The sequence below is a fragment of the Pituophis catenifer genome, unplaced genomic scaffold (genome assembly GCF_029215685.1).
Source record: "Pituophis catenifer annectens isolate HBS135680 unplaced genomic scaffold, rPitCat1.0.hap2 SCAF_16, whole genome shotgun sequence".
Classification (NCBI taxonomy): Eukaryota; Metazoa; Chordata; class Lepidosauria; order Squamata; family Colubridae; genus Pituophis; species Pituophis catenifer.
Genome location: NW_027256896.1, coordinates 14804592 through 14829869, shown reverse-complemented (window position 1 = coordinate 14829869; position 25278 = coordinate 14804592). Strand labels below are relative to the sequence as shown.

Here is a 25278-nt window from a genome sequence, read left to right as displayed (position 1 = left end):
AAAAAAATTGAGTGAAAATCTGGGTGCGTCTTATACTCCAAATGTAGCCCCGCCCAGCCTCTCAAACGGAGGTTTCAGAGGCTGAAAAAAGCCTCAGAAATGAAGCTTCAGAAAAAAAGCTTCCAAACAGAGCTTCAGAAAAAAAGCCTCCAAACAAAGCTTCAGAAAAAAATCTTCAGAAATGAAGCTTCAGAAAAAAAAGCCTCCGAAACAGAGCTTCAGAAAAAAAGCCTCTGAAATGGAGCTTCAGAGGCTTTTTTTCTGAAACTCTGTTTCGGAGGCTTTCAGAGGCAGAAAAAAAGCAAGGCACAGAGCTCACAACCAACCTGTTGCTAAAATTCACTTCTGGGAACAGCTGATTGGGGGTATTTCGGGAGGCCGATCCACCCGCCAATCAGCTTTTTTCTTATTTTCCTCCCCAAAAACTAAGGTGCGTCTTATACTCCGAAAAATACAGTACTTCCTTGTTTAATTCCACATGGTCCATTTTTTGTAGGGCAAGTATTTTGTGCTGCGGTAAATAACCTGATTATTTACTTATTTATTTGAATTCTACAGCCGCCCATCTTAGCAAATGATCCTGGGCATGAAACATACATGACAGCTAAAATCTGAAAAATCATTTGAAAGCAGTAAAAACAATAAAAACCATTAAAACACTAAAAAACATTAAAGCGTCTAATTCGAGTACATACAAAGGAAGATCTCTGGCTTGTTAAACTTTACAGCCAGAAGGCGAGACCCTTGGCGCCGAGGGCTCGGGAGGTTTTCTTATAATAGTGCTGGCAGCACATTTTTTTATGTTACTGTTTATTCTGCTGCATTGGCCTTTGTTTTTTTGAATCTGGGTGGATTCCCACATCATGCTAATAAGCTACAATGTAGTTTGTTTTCTTTTGGCTCAGTATGTTATAAATAAGTCGCAATATCCGTCACTGTTACAGTTACTACTTCTAATAGTTTTATGTTTTTAGCAGCTTTGTTGGTAATCTTTTTTTATGTTGTTAATAACTGGGAGCGATTTTTTTTATTATTGTTGTTGTTGAATCCAGTGGTATATTACGTTGTTAGGTTGCCCGGTCAGCCAGATTGCCTGGATTTGGAGGTTTTGTTTTTTTTTTAAATTAATTTTATTAATTTTCTATTAATTACATTTCTTTAGTGCTTAATAAACATCGTATTGTCTGGGTATTTAATTTACTTATTTTACCACTGGTTGGAAAAATGGGGTGGAAAAATGGGGTGGAAAGCAGCAGTGGGTTCTACTTACCTCTACTACTGGTTTGCAACGGGACCACGCATGCGCAGATCACCCATGATGATGATGTGGCGGGTGGGCAGAGCCTCCCACCGGTTTTACTACCGGTTCTATAGAACCGGACCGAACCGGGAGCAACCCACCACTGGTTGAGAGTAAGAATGGAATCTGCATTGTTAAGCTAATTAAATACCCTGGATTTAGAGTTTTTGTCCACCCATTGAACCCTTCCCAAGGACCAGAGATAGACAGATGTTTGTTGTTTGATGGTGTTAGAGGTATTGTGAAAGACGTAGATGTTCCAAATAAAGCTGCCTTTTGGTGATGATGATGATGATTATCTCCAGATATGTGGTTTTACACAGTAGTTAAATGAACCATAGCATGGCACAGTGTGCAAACCAGGTTTACGTATGCCACCGAGGTGGCAACTGTAGAACTGTAGTAGCGATGTTGTAAATTGCTGAATCTCTAAAAGGCTGAATGAACATGCTCCTTTCTCCCCCCTCTTCTTCCAAAAGTGGCAGCATGAGGATCTCCTCCTCAACCGCCCACAAGCCATGACAGTCACTCCTCCACCTCGTTCTGCCATTTTGGCCAGCATGAAAAAGAAACTTCATACACTGGGACAGATTGAAGCTTCCATTGCAGCAGTTCAGGTAAGCTGCATCATCAACCCCAGCTACATGAGGAAAGGCAGAATAAGACATTAATGTGTCAGGCGCTTAAGAAAACTGAAGCTGGTCCCTCACATAGGGGAAAGGTGCTTCCAGATTATTCACCCCCTCCCCACTATGGGTTAACACAGCTCTTTTCCTACAAGTCTGCACCTTGCTTCTTTTTTTGAAAAGGCTATCCCAAAGGTGCTTTTTTCAAGAGGCAACTGGACTTTCTGGTTTTTCTTTGAAGACGTTTCGCTTCTCATCCAAGAAGCTTCTTCTGCTCTGACTGGAGGGTGGGGAATGGAGTCAGACCTGAAGAAGCTTCTTGGATGAGAAGCGAAGAAAACAAAGTCCAGTTGCCTCTTGAAAAAGCACTTTTGGGACAACCCCAAGACCTGGATCACTGAGAATCTCCACAGACATTTTGAAAAGGGTGTTTTTAACTACGCCAAGGAAGTGGCCATGCAGATGACTCGAACACTTGATTCCTCTTAACTAAAGAGAGAGAGAGAGAGAGAGAGAGAGAGAGAGAGAGATTACTTCTGCACAGGACCCAAGTCTAAGCAAAAATGTTCAGACTTTTAATCCGTTTCATACTTCCTGCAGGAAAAACTGGCCGCCCTTGAAGCAAGCATCGAGCAACGTTTGAAATGGGCTGGCGGGGCCAATCCAGCATTAGCTCCCGTTTTGCAGGATTTTGATGCCACAATTGCTGAAAGAAGAAATCTTGTTCTTAAAGAAAGTCAAAGAGCCAACCAGGTATTGGGAATGGCGTGATTGGGTTAGCTTTTTTTGTGTAAGCGATAAAAATCGGCAATTCAATATTTAGGACAAATTTTGTGTGATGTGGTAAGGATAGGAGGCTGTAGGAAAGAACCCAATCTTTTTGGCTATAGAGCTGAATTCCATAACACGATGTCAGAAATAACATGGTCATTGCATAGAATTGCTGTTACAATCTAACATAATTCATTAAGTAAAATTTAAAAAATAATCTTTGGGAGTCACTTTAGTTTTGGGATGAAAAGATAATGACTTTTTTAAAAAAAGGATGCTGTAGTTTCCCAGTTCATTATAATACGTACATCATTCAGTGCCACTTAAAGCCTAAATATCAATTGCAAGAATAGGGGGACTCAATATTTAGGCGACACTTTTCTTATCCTGAGAACAATTTGATTGAGTTTTGTGGACTGTGGAGAATGACTGAGAAGGAAATCACATTCTTTGGTTTCCAGATAACATTTCTCAGAGAATAAGAAAAACTATCCAGGGGAGATGGAAGAACTAAAGATTTCCTCCCCACCCCCCCCGGCCAAAAAAAAAAAAAAAGCTTTGAATTAAGTTTCAGAAAGATCTTAAGAGAAAGTTTTATGGTTTAAGATAAACCCTTTCCTCCCTTTCCCCCCCCCCCCCTATCTTGCAGGTCACTTTCCTTTGTAGTAACATCATTCATTTTGAAAGCTTGCGTACCAGAACAGCAGAAGCCTTAAACCTCGATGCTGCTTTGTTTGAACTTATCAAGCGTTGCCAACAAATGTGCTCCTTTGCATCACAGTTTAATAGCACCGTTTCTGATCTGGAGCTCCGATTGCTTCACAGAGTGGTACGTAGGGGAAAAGGGGTAAGAAAAGAAAAGGGGGTGGCCACTTTAGAACAGTAGGTACTTTCAGTGGCTTCCTCCCTTACAATTGATTTCCCTACACTTTTCCCCCCTCTTCTGACCCCTGAGTGGTTTGATTCTGTTTTTAACAAAGTTCAGTTCAGTGGTGGAATTCAATTTTTTTTACTACCAGTTCTGTGGGCGTGGCTTGGTGGGTGTGGCCTTCCCCCATTCCCACCCCAGTCCTGGGGGAAGGATTCAGCAAAATCCCCATTCCCACCCCACTCTGGGGCCAGCCAGAGGTAGTATTTGCCAGTACTCAAAATTTCCGCTACCGGTTCTCCAGAACCTGTCAGAACCTGCTGAATTTCACCCCTGGTTCAGATGTTCTGCAATGCTGTGCTCACTGAATAAAAATGTATTTGTTGGTTGTCTTGGTTACATTTTTCTGAGAAACTGAATGAGTCATACTGGACTTTTTGTCTTCTTAACCTTCACAAGAGCCTGACCTAGCAGACAGTCATCGGCTTAAAGCGGCTTGCAACTTGTGGCTTGAGTGGGCTCCTTTCAGGGTAATTTGATAACCTCGAATACTATCGGAATATTCCTTTTTTTCTTTAGGGTACCAATCACGACCATCCCATTGGTAGCTCCGAATGGCTAGTCATAGCTCACAAGCAGCTGACCCAGGACACATCGGCTCAGAGGACGGCACAGGCCGAAAAAGAGCAGCATATAGACACTGTGTGCGAAACCATTCAAAATCTGGTTGATAGTATTAAAACTGTGCTCACTGGGCACAATCGACAACTTGGGGATGTCAAACATCTGCTGAAAGCCATGGCTAAGGTAAGATCCGCACTCCGGAGTAGCGGTAGTGGACTCACTACCTGAGGATAGGATCCCTGAAGCTAAGAGGAGATCCTGTTAGAATTTTTCTTTGAGCTTTCTGAAATTTTAAGAACGGCACCTGACACCCAGCAGCCACTGGAATTTTGGGTGAGTGCCCGATGGGTGTGTATAACGTTGAACCTCTTCATTTTATTGGGAAGACTACTCAAGTTTGCCTCAATCTGAGTAACTCCAAATCTTTTATCGAAAGGAGCTAGAAGTGTTATCTACCAAAAACTGGGAAAACGTGTAGAAAACACATAGAGAAATAATAGATATTTTCTAGAATAATCTGATCCTGCAACCACAGGGATACCGCAATGGTCGTAAGTATCCCAGCAGTGTCGAAGGCTTCTTCAACCAAATCTTTCCATACATTATGGGTCCTAAACAGTAAATAATGTATTTAATTGAGGGTTTTAAAAATAAATAGTTATGGTCATTCATTTCTTAAAAGTCCTTCATGGGTGTGATTTTTTATTTCAGGATGAGGAAGCTGCTCTGGCTGATGGCGAAGATGTTCCTTATGAGAACAGTGTTAGACAATTCTTGGGAGAATATAAATTATGGCAAGACAATATTCAGACTGTTCTGTTTACACTAGTTCAGGCTATGGGTCAGGTGCGCAGTCAGGAACATATTGAAATGCTGCAAGAAATTACGCCCACTCTGAAAGAGCTGAGAACTCAGAGCCAAAGGTAAGCAGATGTCCCTGTTTATCTGTCTATAAATTAAAACGCAATTGTTAACTGTATCGGAGGTGTAGTTGCCGTTAGCAACTGAAATTGCTAGACTGCCCAGTGCAAATATGATTTGGCATTCTCCGTGACGAGCATTTCAACAAAACCAGAAAGCCACCCTGGCAATAAAAGGCATTTTCATAATACATCAGGTTACAGATGTGCAGTTAAAATGGTCGGATTGAATTCCTTTAATGTCCTTCGGAGCTCTCTCAACCTCCAAGGTTGAGGTTATTGACTGATTCTTGTTTTGTTTTTTTTAAGTGTCTACAATAATCTAGTGAGTTTTGCATCGCCCTTAATCACGGATACGCCGAATGAATGCTCCAGTCCGACGTCTGTTGCTGTGTGCCAGCCAACATTTGCCGCAGGTAAAATTGGTAGCAGATTTGATCTCGCAATTCCCCTGATCCCGAGCATCAGGGCCAGTGAGAATCATCATTCACTTTCAAGTAGGAGAAGGATAATAAAATAGGCTCTCTCTCCTCCTGGAAAAATGGGAAAGGTAGGAAGCTGTTCCTTGAGAGGGTTAACCTCCTCCCCTTTGTGCAGACATGGTTTAGGTTCCAATTCCTTTTTTTGGTAAGTGAAAAATAGTTCCACCTGGTGGCCTAGGGGTGGAGCCCTCGCCTCACAATCAGGAGGCTGTGAGTTCGATCTTAGGTAGAGGCAGATATTTCTCTCTGGGCACACTGAGAATATATCTGCTGAACAAAACTCCGCATTGGCGACAGGAAGGGCATCCGGCCAGTAAACACTCAGCTTTATTCAATTGCTCAGACTCCACCCCGCAAGGGATTACGAGGTCATTAAATGACCAAAAAAAAAAAAAAAAGTACGGAGGAAGAACACTTTGCAGTAATAATCAAGCTGTCAATTTAACTTCCTTTTGACTGTTGTGCTACAGTCAGTATCAGCCTCTCCACAGAACTATAGGTAGTCTTTGAGTTAATGACCACAATCGGGATTAGAAAATCCATGCTTGAGCGGTACAGTCGTTAAGTGACTGCACCCAATTTTACAATTTTTTTGCCACGGTCATTAAGCGAGATAGCGCACGGTCATAATTTGCAACCTTCCTCTGCCAGCTTACCCATTGACTTTGCTTGTTGGAAGGACACAAATGGTGAGCACTGGTCATAAGGCGTTGTGTTCAATGCTGTCCTAACTTTGAAATTGCCACCTATTAATTTCTGAGGGATTAATGGATGTGTCGGCCCCCATATATACTTCAAAACACCTTGCATCCGAAGTGCGTGTTTTAGCAATTGGTGCCAGATGTTTGCTACTAGGTTTGGGGGGGTTTTCTTTGGAGGACGGGGTTGGATCTGTCGTAACGCCTTTCCTGCTTTTTCTCTTTGACTGTAACTCAACCTTAGTTCATTTTTACAACCTTTTCAAAACTTTTAAATTGCCTTTTATTAGCGGTCCGTAGCAATACGGGACAGAAAACCCAGCCAGAGATCATGTCGCAGAATACAAGAAAACTAATTCAGAAAAACTTGGCGCCGTCGGCAGATACTCCTCCAGGCACAATTGCAGGAGCTGGGAAGAGTGTTATCTCTAGCCCTAAAAAGGCCATCAGAGATCCTAAAACAGGCAAAGGTAAAAACAGAACAGGCTTAAAAGCATCTATTAATATATTGTGTTGCTAGCATGAATTTTCATATAATGTGCGTTTAACACATGGTGGGGGTGTTTCTCTCTCTCTCTCTCTCTCTTTTTAAAGCTGTGCAAGAGCGGAATTCGTATGCTGTAAGCGTGTGGAAACGTGTCAAAGCCAAGTTGGAAGGCCGGGATTTGGATCCCAACAGGAGAATGTCTGTTGCTGAACAGGTAAGTTCAAGCACTGTCCAAAATCCAGATGGTAGCTAAAGACCTTAATTACTAATTTACATTCTAGCATGAAAGAATGGACTTTTCCCCAATTAGATTTCCTACAAAAGCTCGTCATGTAATTGAAGAACAATCTATTGTATATTAAGGCTACAGTTTAATATGTCAGCTATTTAACCACACCGTCAATGGGACATGCTGACTTGATGATAAACTAAAATATTTTGGACTTCCACTGCTGGCCAGATCTAGACACAAAATTAGACAACCTTCGTTTTTCTGGGTATAGATAGACCTTTGGTTAAAAAGAGGCCTTAGAGATTGGGGCATCTTTTTTGCTGTCCCCATAGACAGGTATTTCTTGACTTATGACCATCCAAATTATGCCACTGCAAAAAGTTACAATAGGTCCTTGCACTTACGACCATCGCGGTAAGTGGTTGCATGATCAAAATCGGGACACTTGGCAACTGGCACATATTTAACACGATTGCAGAATCCTCAGGTCATGCATTCAACCATTGGCGATCTCCCCAGGGGGGCTTCCTAACAAGCAAAACCAGTGGGAGAAGCTGGACTTGTTTAACGACCGTGCCGAAAGGTTGTAAAAGGGGGCCCAGCTCCCCTTTTAACCACCCACGTCACTTAGCGGACGGAGGTCCCCGTGCCAATTGTGGTCATAAGTCAAGAACTATTAAACGTCGTCTCTAGCAGGGAGTGGGTGAATGTGGGAATCGGTTTTTAAAAGCTGATTTTTATTTATTTATTTTCTCCTAGGGAGCATCGGGGGTTGGTTTTTTTCTAATCAAACGTTCAAAGCGGCCGGTCGTCTCTCTGCTCAGGAGGGCTCTAACTTTCTGACTTGCCATTCCTTAGGTTGACTATGTGATTAAGGAAGCCACTAATCTAGATAACTTGGCTCAGCTGTATGAAGGTTGGACAGCCTGGGTATGAACAGGAAGAGTTCGGGTCAGTTTGGTTCAGCGAGGCGAGCGGCATCCATCAGAATCAACCGGGCCTCAGGCATGCATAGCAGCACCCACAGCTGGTGGTAACGCCTTTCTGGGGCTTACTGTGAGGAGACCTCAGCAATCTCGGTGCACTGGGAACGTCAGCCCTGCAGAGTAGCTGCACTCAGGGATCTGCTAAACACAATGGCCTGGAAACCCCTTCCCCCACCCTCCCACCCTCTCTCTCTCTCCCCCCTCCCACCCCCTCCAAGGTCAAGAGTGTGGAAGCTCATCGCCTGAACACGCAGGGCCGTCTTTCTGCTCCAGAAGAACTGCAAAAGGTGTCCAGGGTTTTGGGGAGGGACTAAGCTGCAGAAAAAAAGGGAATTTGGGAAACGCTTACAGACCGCAGAGTGATTTGGAACTCAGTTCCACCTGACCCTGTGAACAATGCAGGAAAAAAAAAACAACAACGACGACCACGACGACAACAACAAGTGCGCACCCTCTTCCCCCTCCACCCCGGGTGGGGGGAAAAAAAAAAATAAAAAAAAGGAAAGGAGGGCAGGGCGTGAAGAAACTGCAGCAAAGGAAGATTTGAGAGATTTGAGTTCCTTGTCGCTCTTAGTTGCTCAGCAACGGCGCTGGTTGAGTCGACCAGTTGGTGCAAAACGAATAAATAAAAAAATTAAAAAAGGAAAAAAAAAAAGGAGGAAAAAAAAAATAAACAGCTACACGAGATGAACTTCAGAAATAGACTGAAATGCAAAAAAAAAAAAAGCTGTACATCAGCTGTATTGGAAGAACCCTCTGAGAAGAGAGCCTTTTGTCTTTATTTTTTATTTTTTGGTCTTTTTTCAAGTTCTTTTTTTTTCCTCCCCTGGTGTCTTCTCTATAACTTAGTTCGGTTATTTTTTTTCTTTTTCCAGAGAAGCGTTGATTTCAAATCCTTGGTAATTCACTCTTTCAGTCAAAGGAATCTCTTTTGTTTTTTGTTTTGGGCGAGCCAAATTTTCCCAAAAAATAAAAATAAAAAAGCACAGGGAAGGCTGAACATTTAAAAGCCATTGCCTTCTGAATGGGCTGATCCAATGCCATTTTTCTGGGGGGGTTGGTTTTTAAAGCGAGGGGTTTTTTTTTTTCCTGCTTTCCTTTTGGTGATCCTATCATGTACAGTTTCCTCGGATTCACTGTGCATTTCAAATAACACACTGAACAGGCATCCGATGTCCATCTGCTCCTCTTCCTGCTTGCAGTGCGTACTCCTTTGTTTAATTCAATCCTCGGCCTGCCTACCGAGCTCATTCTGTTGTGATTTGCTGTAGTTTCTTTTGTAAATGTAAGCTACTCTGATGTAACTTTTTACCTTTTGCAAACGAGGAAGGGGAAAAAAAAACACACACACAACACACGAAAGCAACTTACAATATCTTAAGTAGCCTATTTTATGTTGTTGACAGAAAAAAAAAATCAATAAAAGTGAAGTTTTAGTGGAGGTAGTTTTATGCTGATTCACTTCGAATTTTTGATTTACACACGGACGTAGAGTGTTTTCGATTCGATCTGGGGATTTAAAGGCAGATGTATAAACTGGACTTTGTGGGGTGGGGTGGGGGAAGGGAGGCGGGTTCTTTTCAGATAAAATCGTATAAAGGTTTTGTGTGGCGTTATTTTTCCATTTAAGACTTCCGAGAGGTGGTGTTCTGTATAATAGATTTCATAGTGGGGTTTTTTTCCCCCCCAACCCGTTTTCCTAAATCTACCATGCACTTTTTGAATGGTGGGTGTGAGAGATGTTGCGTATTTTAAAAAGGCACTTTAAACCAGTCTGTTTCCATACATCTTCAGTGTTTTGCGTGGCTGTGAAATAAAAAATTTCGTTACTCACGAGCTGGTTTTAGTGTTGCCTAAGGAAAAAAAGAATCAGGTTGCTTCCTGATTTCACTTATTGGTGGTGTCCGTGGACTTGACACCCGAAGGGCTCACATCCTTCCTCCCCCGCCCCTCCCACCCCAACCTCTGTATGTGAATTTAAATCTAATTTGAAAGAGCAAATCAAGATTCTGCACATCGTCTCTGTAGTATTTTGAAGATTTAAAAAAAAAGCTTTTCATGGGAGGAGGAAATATTCCTTTACAGTAACGCCCACCTATTCATCAAAGGTAATGCTTAGGCCTCTCTTTTAAAAACAGCCTATGACATAAATAAGGAGTTTTTTTTAAAAAAAAAAGATCATTACCAGTATTTTATAATGTAGAAAGCCCTTTGGCTTCGTTAGGGCTATCTGATAAAGAATTGACTTGATGCTGTTATGGAGAAAAACCTTTCGACCTCCTCAAAAATATCTAAAGATTGACTTGATGCTGTTATCTATTTTTCATACAGGCTTTTTGTCTTTTTTTTTTTTTTTTTTTTTGGTAACTTGCCCTGAGTTGTTGTGTGCAACTGCCAACATATTTGCTAATGCTTGTGAGTAAATGTATTTGGATCTGATACTCTTAACCCCTTTGCCACGTTTTGCAAAAATGAAAAGACGACTGAATTTCTCTTAAAAAGCCGAGTCGGAATTCATCCAGCTGGCGACTGCAGTGTTGTTATCCTTCCCAGCGTGAAGCATCATTAACCAGCAGTCTGCGTATGGACAACAGTTGGGATTAAGAGGATTACATATTTTATTTCTTGGAAGCTGTGAGTGGAACAGGCCACTTACACCCATATTTCATGTATGCGTATACTTTTGTTCAAAAATGAAACTTGTACCGAATGGGATCTTTACTGCATAATGTAATAAAAATTTTAAAAAAAATTACCTGTATTAATTCTCTGTATGGCTTTCTTTCTTTTGGAAACAAGTTTCAGAGTACGAAAGCTGCTCTACTGGATGTGTGTGGAGATTCTCAATCATCCAGGTCATGGTTGTCGTGAAGGTGCTTTTTCCAAAAGGCAACTGGACATTCTTGGTTTTTCTCTTTGAAAACTCTTTCGCTTCTCATCCAAGAAGCTTCTTTAGTTCTACTAGTTTTAGTTTAACTAGAACTTGAAGAAGCTTCTTGGATGAGAAGTGAAATGTTTTCAAAGAAAACAAGAATCCAATTGCTTTTTTTGGGGGGGGGGAAAGCACTTTTGGGATTTCTCTACTGGAGGATTATGAGCATCTTTGGGTGACTCAGTACCAACTTGGAATACTATGAAAATCTCATCCCATCATGGAAAAGATTGAAACTTTAGTATGTCTTATCGCACAGAGTTTCTACTAAATTCCCAGGTATACACCGGATATATAGGAACACCTGTCATATCTCTGACTTAATTTGGAAAAGACAATCTTTTGTTCTTCCACTGCCTGTTCCAGATTTCAGCTTTTTGGAGGTAAATCCTCTGATGTGCCAGTGATGTTTGGTGCTTCAGAGATCTCGAAGATTGGCAGGTTGTTGGCAAGAGTCGAAGAGGAACAAGGCTTTGGAATTCTTCAGAAAGTTTTGTTCCTGGAAGATCTGATTTTACACGTTGCTCATTTGGAGTAAAAAAAAAACAACTTCATTTCCAATCGGCTATTTTTTAATTTTTTACTTGAGGATGTTGCATGAACCATTGTTAAAGGTATGTTCCGCCCCCCCCCCCTTTGGAATGCATAATCACAAATGAACTTATACAAAAGTTACTATTTTCTCACCCACCCACTAAGCCTTTTTCCAGTGTAAAGTTTTACCCACTTACAGGTCCGGACTACATCCTTTAAAAACACAAAAATACACGAATACAAGGTGAAAATCTAGTTTGCGTCACCCTCCCGTTGTGCTTTGCCTTTAGATACACATCCTTGTCCTGTTGAATGCAGGTTCTGATTTTTGGCGATGCGCAAAAGTAGGCCTACTCATAGTACCATCATTAAAACAATGTTGTCTAGTAGTTCCAAGAGAGAGAGCCTTCTCTGTGGGAGCACCTACTCTTTGGAACAAAATACCCCCTGGAGTACGAATAATCCCAGATCTACGCACTTTCCAACAGGCAGGGCTAGCATAAACATCTAAATTCTAGGCCAAGGTCTTAGCAGATACACCAAGTTGACTCAATTTATTATTTACTGTTTATAAAAAATAATTATATGTATATGAAATCTTAATCTGTTCACCGCCCTGAGTCCTTCGGGAGAAGGGCGGTATAGAAATTCAATAAATAAATAAATAAAAGTAGTAAGCTTGCATTGGGAAGCATCTTCCCACTCTGGGAAGCTTCCAACTGAAATTTTGCTAGTAAAGGAATCGCGTCCTCTAAAAGTGTCCAGTCCTTGGTGTTCTCTGAGCTTGGCTGTTTTCTTGCAGACGTTTCATCACCCATCTAAGTAACATCATCCATCTCCACCTTTAAAGGTACTTTTGTCTTGCAACAAGTCAAAAGCACCTCTCTCTCTCTTCTTCACCAAGCCACCCAACGGGCGTACAAGTTACTTAGACGGCAAGCCGATTCAAAAGGCAGGAGGACAGTTCCCATCATGCCCGCTGGCTGGGGCTTATGGGGGCTGAAGTTCAAGCCCCCTTGCGGGCGTCCACTGACTTCCCTCAGCCGTTAAAAGACGTTTTTTTTTTCCCCTCCCCGAGGGCGGGGCTTGTCTGCCTCCTCCTCCTCCTCCCCCCCCACCTTCACGCGCCAACCCGACCAACGGCAGAAAAGGAAAGAAAGCCGGAGATCGACCCCGCCTTTCGAGCAAACGGATAGCTCTCCCGTCCAATAAGAAAGAGGCGTGGGCCCCTTCAGGGGAGGCGCGGTTGCTTCGGGGAAAAAAAAAAAGGGGGCGTGGCGTGGCGGCGCGAGGCCAGAGGGAGCGACGGGACGACGAGGCGCGCTGCTGCGGCTGCCGCACAAAATGGCGGAGGGCGATAACCGGAGCACCAACCTGCTGGTGGGTGAGGGGGGAAGCGGCGAGCGACCGAAGAAGGGAAGGAAGCGGACGCGGGGCCGAGCGAGGAAGGGCAGGGGCGACGGCAGGAAGGAAGGAAGGAAGGAAACGGCTGCCCGGAGCCCAGGCGGTTGCGGGCAAAGAAGCCCGTCTGAGGCGGACGGGAAAGAAACGAAGGCTGGTTAGCCTTGAGGCGTCTCTGTCTGAGGCGCCCCCCCCCTTTTTTTTCCTCTTCCAGACGCCGCTCAGTTTCTCAAACCGTTGCGCAAGACGGCGTGGAAGATGGTGGGGGGGGGGAGGGAAAGGAAAGAGCAGAACGTCCGCAGAGCCCCCTCCCCGACGTGTGAACGTGCGCGCGCGTTAGATGCGTGTATTCCCCCCGTGGGGGGGGCGGGGGGGGTTGCTTTCGGCATTCCGTCCCGCCCCGCCCCGCCTGGTGTTTTTTCCCCCCCTTTTTAAAAAAAAAAAACAAAAACCGAGGGAGCTGACTCCCTCGACACGGGGCTGGATTTGCATTAAGAGTTTGGAAAAGGGGGGTGGGGGTGGGTGGGTGGGTGGGTGGGGGAGGAGGAGAAAGAAGAGAGGGATGGCTTTGCCAGACAGAGCAGCAGGTTGTGCCCCATGGGTTTGCTTAGCTTGTAATGGACACGGGAGTTATGCAAACTGAGCCTCCCAACACCCTCCTTGCCTCCAGAAATGGTGAGTGCTCCCAACACTGGAAAATGTTAAGAAGAGATCTATCTATCTATCTATCTATCTATCTATCTATCTATCTATCTATCTATCTATCATCTATCTATCTATCTATCTATCTATCTATCTATCTATCTATCTATCATCTATCTATCTATCTATCTATCTATCATCTATCTATCTATCTATCTATCTATCATCTATCTATCTATCTATCTATCTATCTATCTATCTATCTATCTAATCTATCTATCTAATCTATCTAAATATACATGCCGCCCTTCTCCCGTAGGACGTGGGGCGGCTCGCAAGATAAAAACAATACAACAATGCAATACTAAAATTAATCAATTTAAAAATCCCCGAACGATTAAAAAAGTCTCGCAACAGATTGGACAACCCTTTGTCTGAAAGGGTATAGGGCCGTGATGGCGAACCTATGGCACGGGTGGCACGCGGAGCCATTTTGGTGGGCACGCAAGTATTGCCCTAGCTCAGCGCCAGCGCGCATGCACGCACCAGCCAACTGATTTTCAGGCTTTTTGGTCCCACCGGAGGTCGGGAAACTGGCTGTTTCTGGCCTCCGGAAGGCCTCTGGGGGGGATGGGGAAGGCTGCTTTTGCCCTCCCCAGGCTCCTAGAAAGCCCCTGGAGCCTGGGGAGGGGGAAAAAACGGGCCTGCCAGGCCCACCGTGCCATCGCGTGCCAAAAGCAGGGGGAAATGGGGGGGGTCACGTGCGTATGCGCAGGAGGGTGGGGCGCATTGAATTATGGATGTGGGCACCCGCACCCGCAACCCCCCCATGCTCCCCCCGCTTTTGGCACACGACAGCAAAAAGGTTACCCATCACTGGTATAGGATTTCCTGCCTGAGGAGGGGGGTGGGTGGACTAGAAGATCTCCAAGTCCCTTTCAACTCTGCTATTCTATTCCATTCTATTCCACTCCACTCTCTATCTTCCAATTATTTCTATTACTCTATTCCACTCCACTCTATATTCTGTTCCTATTATTCCTATTACTTTATTCCATTCCACACACTGTATTTCTATTGTTTCTATTATTCTATTCCATTCCATTCCACTCTCTATATTGTATTCCTATTATTTCTATTATTCTATTCTATTCCACTCCACTCTATATTCTATTCCTATTATTTTATTCCATTCCACTCCACTCCACTCTCTATATTTCTATTGTTTCTATTATTCTATTCCACTCCATTCTCTATATTCTATTCCTATTATTTATATTATTCTATTCCACTCCATTCTCTATATTCTATTCCTATTCTATCCAATTCCACTCCACTCTCTATTTTCTGTTTCTATTCTCTTCTGTTTTCTCTTCTATTCCTTTCTATTTCTATTCTAGTTCTGCTTGATAAAGCCCTGCCAGACCAGTTTCATTGTTTCCTGCCCTCCAGATAGCCTGCAATGGCCAAGCCAATCTGGAAGTTTCCAAGATCTTTAAAACAGCCCAAGGTTGTTTTCCCCGAAACATAAATGCAGATAGCCCTCGACTTATCACCACAATTGAGCCCAGAATTTCCACTGCTCAGTTAGACTGTGATTAAGTGAGTTTTGCCCCATTTTGTGACTTTCTTGCCACAGTTCTTAAGTAAATCACTGCAGTTGATAAGTTAGTAATACAGTTGTGAGGTGACTCTGGCTTCCCCATTGACTTTGCTTGTCAGAAGGTCCCAAAAGGGGAGTTATCAAGCCAGTTGTCAAGCCTCCGAATTTTGATCATGAGACCACGGGTATGCTGCAATGATCGTAAGGGTGAAAAACAATCATAAGTCACTTTTTTCATTACCATTGTAACTTCAGTCATTAAGTGAATGGTTGTAAGCTGAGGACTACTACTAAACATACCACAACATACATTATCCTGTTTTTACCCCACCTTTTTAATCTATAACTCAAATGGATAGCCACATATCAGTGTTCTGTTTTGCTGTTAGCTCTACATCCTACCTTAACTCAAATGACATGGAAATATTTCAGAGAGCTATTGAGGCTTAAATGATGACATATTTTCCCACTAGAATGCAAGTTTGTCCTGATTTACAGAATACGGAATAAGAGAGTTGGAAGGGACCTTGGAGGTCTTCTAGCCCAACCCCCTGCTCAAGCAGGAGACTCTATACCATTCCAGACAAATGGCTGCCTGATCTCTTTGTAAAGGAGGCAGACATGCCTAATATTCCTGCTGCCTTTTTTCCCCCTATGACCACCACCTGCAGGGGGGTTAAGAGAAGGACTGGCTCAAAGTCGCCCAGTTGCTTCCATGTCTAAAATGGGTCTAGAGCTCACCGTCTCCTGGTTTCTAGCACCTTCACCCCTACACCAAACTGGTTCTTATGGGAGTTATTCTCCCCAGGACTTGAGATAATGCCTGGAGGGCCTGCCTGGAGGGCCGCATTCCCTGAAGCAGGCTGAGGATTGTGGGAGTGGTGACCTCCAACTGTTTGGAGGATACCAGCTTTCCTTGGAAATGACGATTATTAGATTATGTTGGACATGCCCAAGGCAAGCCTAAAGCTGACACTCATCTGGTTTCTAGGTCAGAATGTTTACCATTATATCAAACTGGCTGTCTACTTGCATGTGGGCTGCCAACGAGTGCTACAGAGCATAACCACTTTCACTTCCCAGGCCCATTTTTTAGGAATCTCATTGCCATTTGATTGACAGTTGTTGTGAAAGCCTGCATGCATACAAGGTGATAGAACCTTAAGAAGGAATCACTTTGAAAAATGCAGCATTTGGCAGCTCTTCCTTACATGTCTTCCTGTTGGATTATATAACACCCACCATATCCCTTTTCTGCAAATGTGATCACAATGTACTTCTTGCTTGCTGAACTAATATATGCCCAGAGCTATTTAAAGAAAAAACAAAAAGAACATGAGTTTTGTTTTGCTGGTTTTTCTGATAGAACGGTAGATTTTCCTCTGGTTTTTCGGTGATACTTGCTAAGCTAGCTATGATAATAGGAAGAGGAACAAGCAAGATGTTTTGTTAAGGGTGCCAAATTTGCTTCAGTGATTCAGCAAGGTCAGGTACACAACATTTAGCTAAACTCATAGCTTTCACCTTTTTTTTTTTTTTTTGAAATTACAAGTCTTCAGTTATAAATTATTCTAAATTTAACATCAAGAAATAAATCTTGCAGATGTCATTATTTAAAAATGTCCTGCTTATGGAATGTACGTACCCTTTAATATTTTGCTGCAGGCTGCAGAGACAGCTGGCTTGGAAGAACAGTTGCAGGGATGGGGTGAAGTGATTCTGGTGACTGACAAGATCCTTCGTTGGGAAAAAACATGGTTTCCAGCTGCCATGCTTTCGGTCGTGTCTCTTATCTTTCTGTAAGTTACATCACTTCAACATTACTTTCCAACAACACTTTTAACTAAATTAGTAGGTATGTTTTCAAGACACCTCAGTGCTATACCAAAGTGAAGAGGGTTTATTTATGTAACTAAAAGTAGGCTGCCACAGAACGTCTTGGGGTCGACTTAGGGTGCTGTCTTAATTTTCTTTAAAAGAAAGATTGGCTGGGAAATCGGGAAACAGCAAAACAAATAATGAGAAGGGGTTTCTCTAAAACTAATCTGCATTTTAAAGCAAACTTGGTGCTAGTACTGTTTCATAAATTGACGCCACAGTTTCAATTAGGTGTGCAAAAGATTTAGTCCTCTTAAGCAGAAGGGCTCTGAAAATGGTTTGCAAATATCAGTACCAAACGGAGGTGTACAAAATGAGAATCTTCCGGCACCTGAAATAGACTGGAATTTAGGATTTGGGCCAGTTTAGAATATGCTATTAGTAGAGCTGGTACTTTTTATAAGACATAGTACAGAAAAAATGATGTGATGGGAGGGAAAAAAAGACGGACTTACGAACCAGATTGTAAATTTACACTTCATATTACGGGCAGTCTCAACTTACAACCACACACACCTGAGCCCAAAATTACTGTTGCTTAGTGAGATGTTTGTTAAGTGAGTTTTGCCCCACTTTAAGACCTTGCCACAGCTGTTTAAAAGAAGTTAAGTTAGTAACATGGTTATTAAATGAATCTGGCTTCCCCCTTGACTTTACTTGTCGGAAGGTCGCAAAACATGACCCCAGGACACTGCAATCGTCACAAATAGGAGTCCATTGCCAAGCATCTGAATTTTGATCAAGTGCCCATGGGGATGCTGCAATGGTTGTAAGTGTGAAAAATGGTCATAAGTGACTCTAGAGTGATGCTGTAGCTTTGAACGGTCGCTAAATGGACTGTTGTAAGTTGAGGACTACCTGTATAGCCAGTTAGTATAGAAATAGTTGAGGAGGCTTAACGGAATGGCTGCTTTGTGAGATTTGAGGAGAGGTTGGTCTCAACAGAGGTAACACAATAGCCTGTTTTTCTTCACTGAACTCCTGACACAAGACCTGCTGGCTGAGTGACAGCTGAAGTAAGCCGAAGGCAGCTGATCTCTCAGCAGAACTTATGAAATAAGATGCATGACTGATTGCAGATACGGGAAAGGCTGGTACTATTCCCTTAGAACACATTCAGGGTAAGAGCCCTGGCTTAAAAAAACTGCTGCCAAAAGTGGGGGGCGGGGGAATCCGCAATAGCAGCATAAAATCTGAATTTGGAAAGAACAGGTTGCTTGTGTTAAACTTTGCCGTGACTACAAATCACAGGATGAAGTTAAAGAGATTAGAATAATTTATTTAAGTACAAGCATTCTAAGAACTCAACAATGTTACATTTCCTTATTTGGCAACTGTTTGCAGTCTCCCAGCCCTGTGTTGTACCAGAGCCATAGTAAAGGTGATATCAATCACATGGCTGCAGTTATGTCCGGTGTTAAACACATAGCAGCTGGGTCCGAGGGTTGTAGGAAAAACTTTTTTGAATCCGTTTTTTTCACTGAACAGCCTTTCTATCCCAGAGGAATCTTTTCTTTGATGGCAGTGAATTCTGTTTGCAAACATGTAGCTGCTTTAAGTGTCAAAATAGATTATACAACTTGCCCCTTGTAACATACTTGCTTTTTTAAAAAAATTAGAAGTGGGAGCCATCAGTGACTGAATCTAGATTTTTTTTTTAAAGTGGCTAAATCTACCATTCATTTAATTTATAGCAGCAATATTCACAAACCAATATAGAAATCTTAGCAGGATTTATAGTTCTGATACTTTGATGTCCATTTTTGTTTGAGATGTTGTTTACGTAGGCTTGTAAGTCTTAAAAATAATGCTGCCTGAGGGTGATGGATTACAATACATTTAGAGAATATCAGGTTGTAGAGGATACCAATTGTTACAATTCAGTCCTAGTTTCTTTGACAGGTTGGTAATGAACTTCTGTGTCTTTCAAAGTCCAATAGGTTTTCTCTTTGCTTCAGCTCCCTCCTAATACCTGCTAAGCTTGTTCTCCCATTAGTCAAGTTATGTTTCTATTGCAGAAACAAGATACGTTGCAAAACAATTTTTTTTCAGAGCTGTACTTGTACTTGTACCTGCCCCTTTCCCTCTCCCTCCAATGCATTCATTACGTATCAGTTGCAATTTTTAATTAAAGTGCACCATGCATACTAATCCTTGTATTTTGCCTTCTAAGAGGTAGGTAGAATTTCATGTTATTTAATTACAAGTGCTTGTGGAGATGTTGGAGGTGTGTTTGTAGAACATGAATGTGACTTGTAATTTCGCATGCAGATATTGTTGGCTGAGAACCCAGCAAATGATTGGTAACAAATACTGGATCAATTCTGATGCAACGAGAAATGTTGCATTAGTTAAAATTAATCTGATTCTAAATTAAAATTTAATTAAAAATTGAATTGCTGTCCCTTCTATTTGAGATGTCTAATGGATAAAATTGCTTGAATCTGGTTTGAACTGAACGTTGCCTTGTACACAGCAGTCTAACTTGATTACCTGGTTTGAACTTATTGGTTTTAAGGAAGTGGACATGAGGCGGCAAGCTAGATGTTTGGATGACTGCAATGTGCTGTACATAGGACTGCCCTTGAAGACTGTTTGGAAGTGGCAGCTGGTCCAGAATGCAACAGATTAGTTAGGAGTATAATTTACCGTAGTATGCTTAGGTATCCTCACAACTGTAGAAACTACGCTGGGTTTCAGTAGGCTTCTGAGTGTAATTCAAAACTGCTGGTTGTTATTCACCGGGTCCTCTATGGCCCAAGGTCGGGTAAGTTGCAGGTCTGCCTGTCTCATTTGGATTATATACGTTTTGCTTTAATTGTTGAATTACTATCTCAATTTTCCCTTTGTTTCAACAGGTTGATCTACTATTTGGACCCCTCTGTTCTTTCAGGCGTTTCCTGCTTTGTCATGTTGCTTTGTCTGGCTGACTATCTTGTACCTGCTCTTGCTCCTAGAATCTTTGGCTCCAGTAAATGGTATGTCTGAATACTAAAATCCACGAATGGTTCCTCTTTAAAAAGAAATAAAATCAAAAAATCACTCAAGAAAAGAAAGGAGCGCTGATCAGCCCTTTGCTGTGTGAACTGTATGTGTTGGTAATTGGGAATAAACAGCCCTTTGTGAAAATAATCTACCTACTCCTGACTTCCCACTGTTGCCAGCATGGCCATTGGCCTGAGTCATGGGTGGGCAACTTTACAACTTGTGGACTTCAGCTCCCAATTCCTGCTCGCTGAGGAATCCTGGGAGTTGAAGTCCTCTGGTTGTAAAGTTACTATAGTTGCCCACCCCTGGGTTGAGTCAATCTCCTCTTCGATTTTTTTCTCTTTCTTATTTTACTTACTTCATAAACAGCAGACTCAGAACATTTTGAGATAATGCAGCTAAGGGACTTCCCTGCTGCAAATCATCGTTTGCTGACCCAACTAAATAAAATGGAAGGAGGGAGCATTATGTATGTTAACCCCTTGAGTTCCTGTTACAAAAAGTAGGATACGAACCAAATAAATATTCAGTGGGAAACTACCATCTTAAATTAAACTTCAGCTTGCAGTTTGTGATACATTCTTCATCCCTATGTGGTCAGTGCAAATTGATGCAGGTTCTATAAAATACAGAAAATTATAGAGAATATATTGGATCAACTTAGATCTTAAATGTATGGAAAACCTCTAACAGATAATAGCCAGGGGTAAAAAGGCTAAGGAGATACTTTGTGGGTGTAGGAAAAATGGAAGGAGAGTAAATGAAGGATGAATGTGTATGCAGGGTTGAATGTTTTGTTCAGGAGAGGAAAAGTATCAGTGTCTTGCTTTGAAAACTTTCTTAAAGGACAACTGAACAACAGCAGCGCTTCCATGAAATCTGCAGCAACCTGGTGAAAACACGTCGCAAAATCATTGGCTGGTGGAAACGCCTCTTCACATTTAAGGAAGAAAAGCCTAAAATGGTAATTTATTTGTTTTTCGGAAGGTGTTCCAATCCCATAACATGATTAACTCTGTCTAGATTACAGTCTGTGTAGTAAAATCAAAGTCTATGGAAATTTTCAGTCGTCCAGGTCATGGTTGTCCCAAAAATGTTTTTTCAAAAGGCAACTGGACTTCCTTTGTTTTCCCTTGAAGACATTTTGTTTCTTATCCAAGAAGCTTCTTCAGTTCTAACTTCATCCAAAAACTTCAGTTCAATTCTTCTCATCCAAGTAGCTTCTTCAGTTCATGAAAAACTGAACAGAACTGAAGAGGCTTCCTTGGATGAGAATTTGTCTTTTGAAAAAGCACCTTTAGGACAATAAAATCAAAGGCTTTAATCGCTGCACCTGATTTGCATTTGTTTAACGGGCATCCATCTTTATTTAAATGTAAGTTTTGAAATGCGGACTTTAAAAAGTGTACCTACCATCTAATAATTATATTTTGTTTTTACTTGATAGCAATAACTTTACCAGGAGTCCCTGACAGGATTTTTATGCATTTATGTTTTGAGGATAATCAGATTGTCATCTCTTTGAATCAGTACGTAAAATAAAATCTTCCCCAGAATGAGCCAATGAGCTATCCGTATTTATTTTGTTAACAGCCAGGAAGAACTGCTGAACTGAATAAAGCATTTTATAATGCCTTCAGAAGCTGTATTTGATAATGATTATGATCTCTCTTCTAGTACTTCACAACTATGGTGTGTTTGTTAGCTGTGATCGCTTGGATAGGACAGCAAGTTCATAACCTCTTCCTCACTTATCTTGTTGGTAAGCAATAGATAAAACTGACAGGCCTGGGGAAAAAACAAATTGGTAGTTTTCCTCTGCCAGCAAGTGGGAACATTTAAATTAGCAAATGCGGGAAACAAACTTGGAACAGAAAAAGACTTAAAATGATAACTTGTTTTTATTTTGCTTTTTTTTTTTTTTTTTAAGTGTGCTTCGTCTTGTTGTTCCCTGGATTAAACAAACACGGGGTAATTTCCAAATACGCTGGAATGGCAAAAAGAGAGGTCAACAAACTCCTGAAGCACAAAGAAAAGAAAAACGAATGAAGTGTTGCTTGCTCCCTCACCCAAATGTATAATTCTGTTCTGGGAACAATTCAGATGACTCGCTGCGTATTTAATAGTATAGAAGTGCTTATACCAGCCATTGCCTTTTTTAACTTTAACGTGGGACCCTTTTCTGCTGTTCAACTCCCAACCACATGGTCCCCAAACCCCACATTAAATACAGTGTGTTAACACAGACTGTCATTCTTTTTCTAGTAAGTGTGATTAGCAATCTCTAGTGTAATAAGGCTGTGAGATCAATAATTATTGGTGATGGTTAAGCTGATTATAATTGTGTGGAGCTATCCCGTGTTAATATTTTCGGTGTAAAAGATAGCTAAACTTCTGTATTCCTTCTAAGTGTTTTATGGACACACACACTGGACTGACCAGATGTATTTGGCAATATCCTCCAGATTAAACGAATACAATTCGTATTTTAAATTGTGGATTACAGTGATTTGAATAAGCAAGGCTGCTAGAATTGTGCATCCAAGTTAACTCCTATCTCCGTAATAAAAATGTATTGCACTGGAAACTATACAGGAAACAGGCTTAGGAAGCGAAATCAGCTTTTTTTGTTTGTTTGTTTAAATTGCTGTAATTTTGATGTCGTGTTCTGATGATTTTAACAAACAACACATTCTAAAAAATGTGTTGAAAAATACTTGATGCATCCATCTTGTGAACATGTTTCTCTTTGTTTTATTGCTATTTTGCTTTTATTTTGAATTAAAAAAACTGTCCTATTTGTCTCCAATATGCATCTAAATTTCATAATTTCAAATGAATGAACAGTATTATTCCCAGTTTGAAACCAGTCTTGAGGACACTTAATGCTTTGTGTTTTTTAAAAAAATTACATTTAGGCTTTCTTTCCAGCAAAATAAGGGTTGTTAGGAAATTTAATGCTTTTTCATTATTGCCTTAGATCTGTCTCCTTCAAATTAATAAGTCATCAGTATAAATTTTTACAGTTTTCTATTAAATAAAGGAGCACATTTTTAAAAATCTGCTTTGGGCAAAATTGGTTTGGCTGGATAAGTTGGACTGTGTTTTTCCTTTATTTGCCTAGAATTAATATGAATATATCATAGGGACTGGATGATGATCAACACAAAAACTAGCCAGATCAGTCAAAAGTATTATTCCTTGCTGGGCTTAAGCACATCTGATTTATCTTGATTCTTTTTTCCATGGCAAAATTTGCTTTTGCCAAAGATACCAGTTGCTTGACTGGTAAGTGCGGGATGAGAGAGAGGCCCAAGGTAATTATTATCTATATATTGGCGATGCAGATATTTGGTTGAGAGATTTAATTCAAATCAGTTGTAATAACTTAAAATTATTAGAATCTATTTAGTGCTGCACAGAGCTCCAGATAAATTAATTTCAATAGGATACCAAACTCACGGCAGTTTGTGGTATTAGAATTTATTTTTGGAGAAATTAAACTTGGCTGAGATCCTGCTTCTCCAAACCAATTGAAACCTTTTCGTTTTGAGGATGCCAAATTGGTTCAACATTGCAGGAATGACTTTCACTTTTATTAACGCCATCTTTACTTTTAGATATTGGATAGATACTTAAATACTACTCAACGTTCTTATAGTAAGAAAGGCTGTATCTTTGTCGGGTGAAGACTTTGAGATTAGAGCCCTGTCAGAGCAATTTATTTCTCTAAAATGTGCGCCCTTTCATTGTAGTAAAACATACAATAGCAGAAGCACAAGCAAATGACAAAAAAAAAATGTTTTGATAAAATGATTTGAAGAAGTCATTTTTAATTTTTTTTTTAAAAGCACACACTATATTTACTGTCACTCCCCTTTTTAATCATTTTTTTTCTTGGATTGTAATGCAGTGTTTTAAATGAGCAAAATGATATTGTAAGAGGAAAAAAGCTCACCACATGTAAAAGTAGGACAGATAACATGTGGAGTGGAAGTTAGGATAAGTTTTGCGTGCTGGTCATTTTTTGTCCTTTCCTTTGTGTTAAATGTGTAATATAGATGGATGTTAATGTATATTTAGGAAACTAAAAGTTGAATAAAAATGTGAACAGAAGAAAAATGTGAGTAATGTTTTATTGAAGGTCAATGCCTGCCCCGTCTCTAGTTATTTATCCAGAAATCCCCCAACGAAACGTGTCTGCTACTCTCAGGACAGTAAGCTGCTGAGATCTTGATGATTTCGGTTTCTTCTCACTTTTTCTTAACTTGCTCTTTACTTGTTGACAAGCTGGACACCATTTTGTGTCAATGTTGAACCCCAGCTTATTTCTATAATTGCACTTTGAACACAACGTGAAGTTAAGATGAGAGAAGATCTATCCGGGTTAAAAACTCTGACTTTTAAACATCCCACAGGTGCTTTTTCAAGAGGCAACTGGACTTTCTGCATTGTGCAGAGAATGCAAATGACCAGCTGTCTGCAAGGAGTATAAATCCTTCCATTCCCTACCATCCAGTCAGAGCTGAAAAAGTTTCTTGGATGAGGAGCGAAACGTCTTCAAAGAAAAACCAGAAAGTCCAGTTGTCTCATGAAAAAAGCACTTTTGGGACAAACCCATGAACTGGAGGACAGAATCTCCATAAACATCTGACTTTTAAATTAAAAAAAAAATCATTGAAGTATTCCCCAAACATTTCTTTGTGCTACAAAAACAACCAAGAAGCCAATCTCACATTTAATTAGCTTGCTGCATATCCCCAACCCGCATAGGTTCAGCTTGTTCTGCAAAATTACATTTAGATTGAGTAAACCATGGTTCGTTCGACGTGGCTACCGAAGTTCATCAAGAACAATTCACTTGTGATTTCTCTCTCCCTAAAATAGTGATTGAAGTCCACCTATCTTGAAGTTGTCAAGTTTGAAAAATCTTGCTTTAAAATTACTGCAAAGTACAGTCTACCATTCACAGTTAAGTCAAACTGAAGTTTAAATTCCCAGGACAAAGTAACGGTAACTTATATCATAGAATTATTAGAATTCTGCAGTGCTTTGTGGGATGCAGGGCAGCCATGTTGTCATTGCAATTCCCTTACATTAAAAAATAGATACAGATAAACAGTTGGATGGGACCTTGTAGGTCATCTAGTCCAATCCTCTCACTCAAGCAGACCCTACACCATTTCTGACAGATGGCAGTCCAGTCTCAAAAGCTTCCAGTGATGAAGCTCCCACAACTTCCAAAGGCAACTTTTGTTCCATGGGTTGATTGTTCTGTCAGAAAATTTCTCCTTATTTCCAGGTTG

General features: G+C 41.1%; 2 protein-coding genes across 2 annotated transcripts in view; both read left to right on the top strand.

Annotated features, from left to right (window-relative positions):
- Positions 1-10749, top strand: part of SMG1 (SMG1 nonsense mediated mRNA decay associated PI3K related kinase) — a 76332-nt gene extending 65583 nt beyond the window's left edge. The window contains exons 54-62 of the mRNA XM_070955270.1: positions 1780-1917; positions 2527-2679; positions 3347-3526; positions 4145-4372; positions 4901-5112; positions 5419-5525; positions 6580-6759; positions 6884-6990; positions 7867-10749. Coding sequence (XP_070811371.1) covers positions 1780-1917; positions 2527-2679; positions 3347-3526; positions 4145-4372; positions 4901-5112; positions 5419-5525; positions 6580-6759; positions 6884-6990; positions 7867-7944 — 1383 coding nt within the window. The 3' untranslated portion in view covers positions 7945-10749. The remainder of the gene's footprint in view (positions 1-1779; positions 1918-2526; positions 2680-3346; positions 3527-4144; positions 4373-4900; positions 5113-5418; positions 5526-6579; positions 6760-6883; positions 6991-7866) is intronic.
- A 1984-nt stretch (positions 10750-12733) lies between these two features.
- ARL6IP1 (ARL6 interacting reticulophagy regulator 1) lies at positions 12734-24094 on the top strand. Its single transcript, XM_070955082.1, has 6 exons — positions 12734-12840; positions 16772-16905; positions 19843-19962; positions 20819-20936; positions 21650-21734; positions 21903-24094. Exons 1-6 carry the CDS (start codon positions 12805-12807, stop codon positions 22019-22021), a joined length of 612 nt encoding a protein of 203 aa, XP_070811183.1. The 5' UTR covers positions 12734-12804; the 3' UTR covers positions 22022-24094.
- Positions 24095-25278: the final 1184 nt, after the last annotated feature.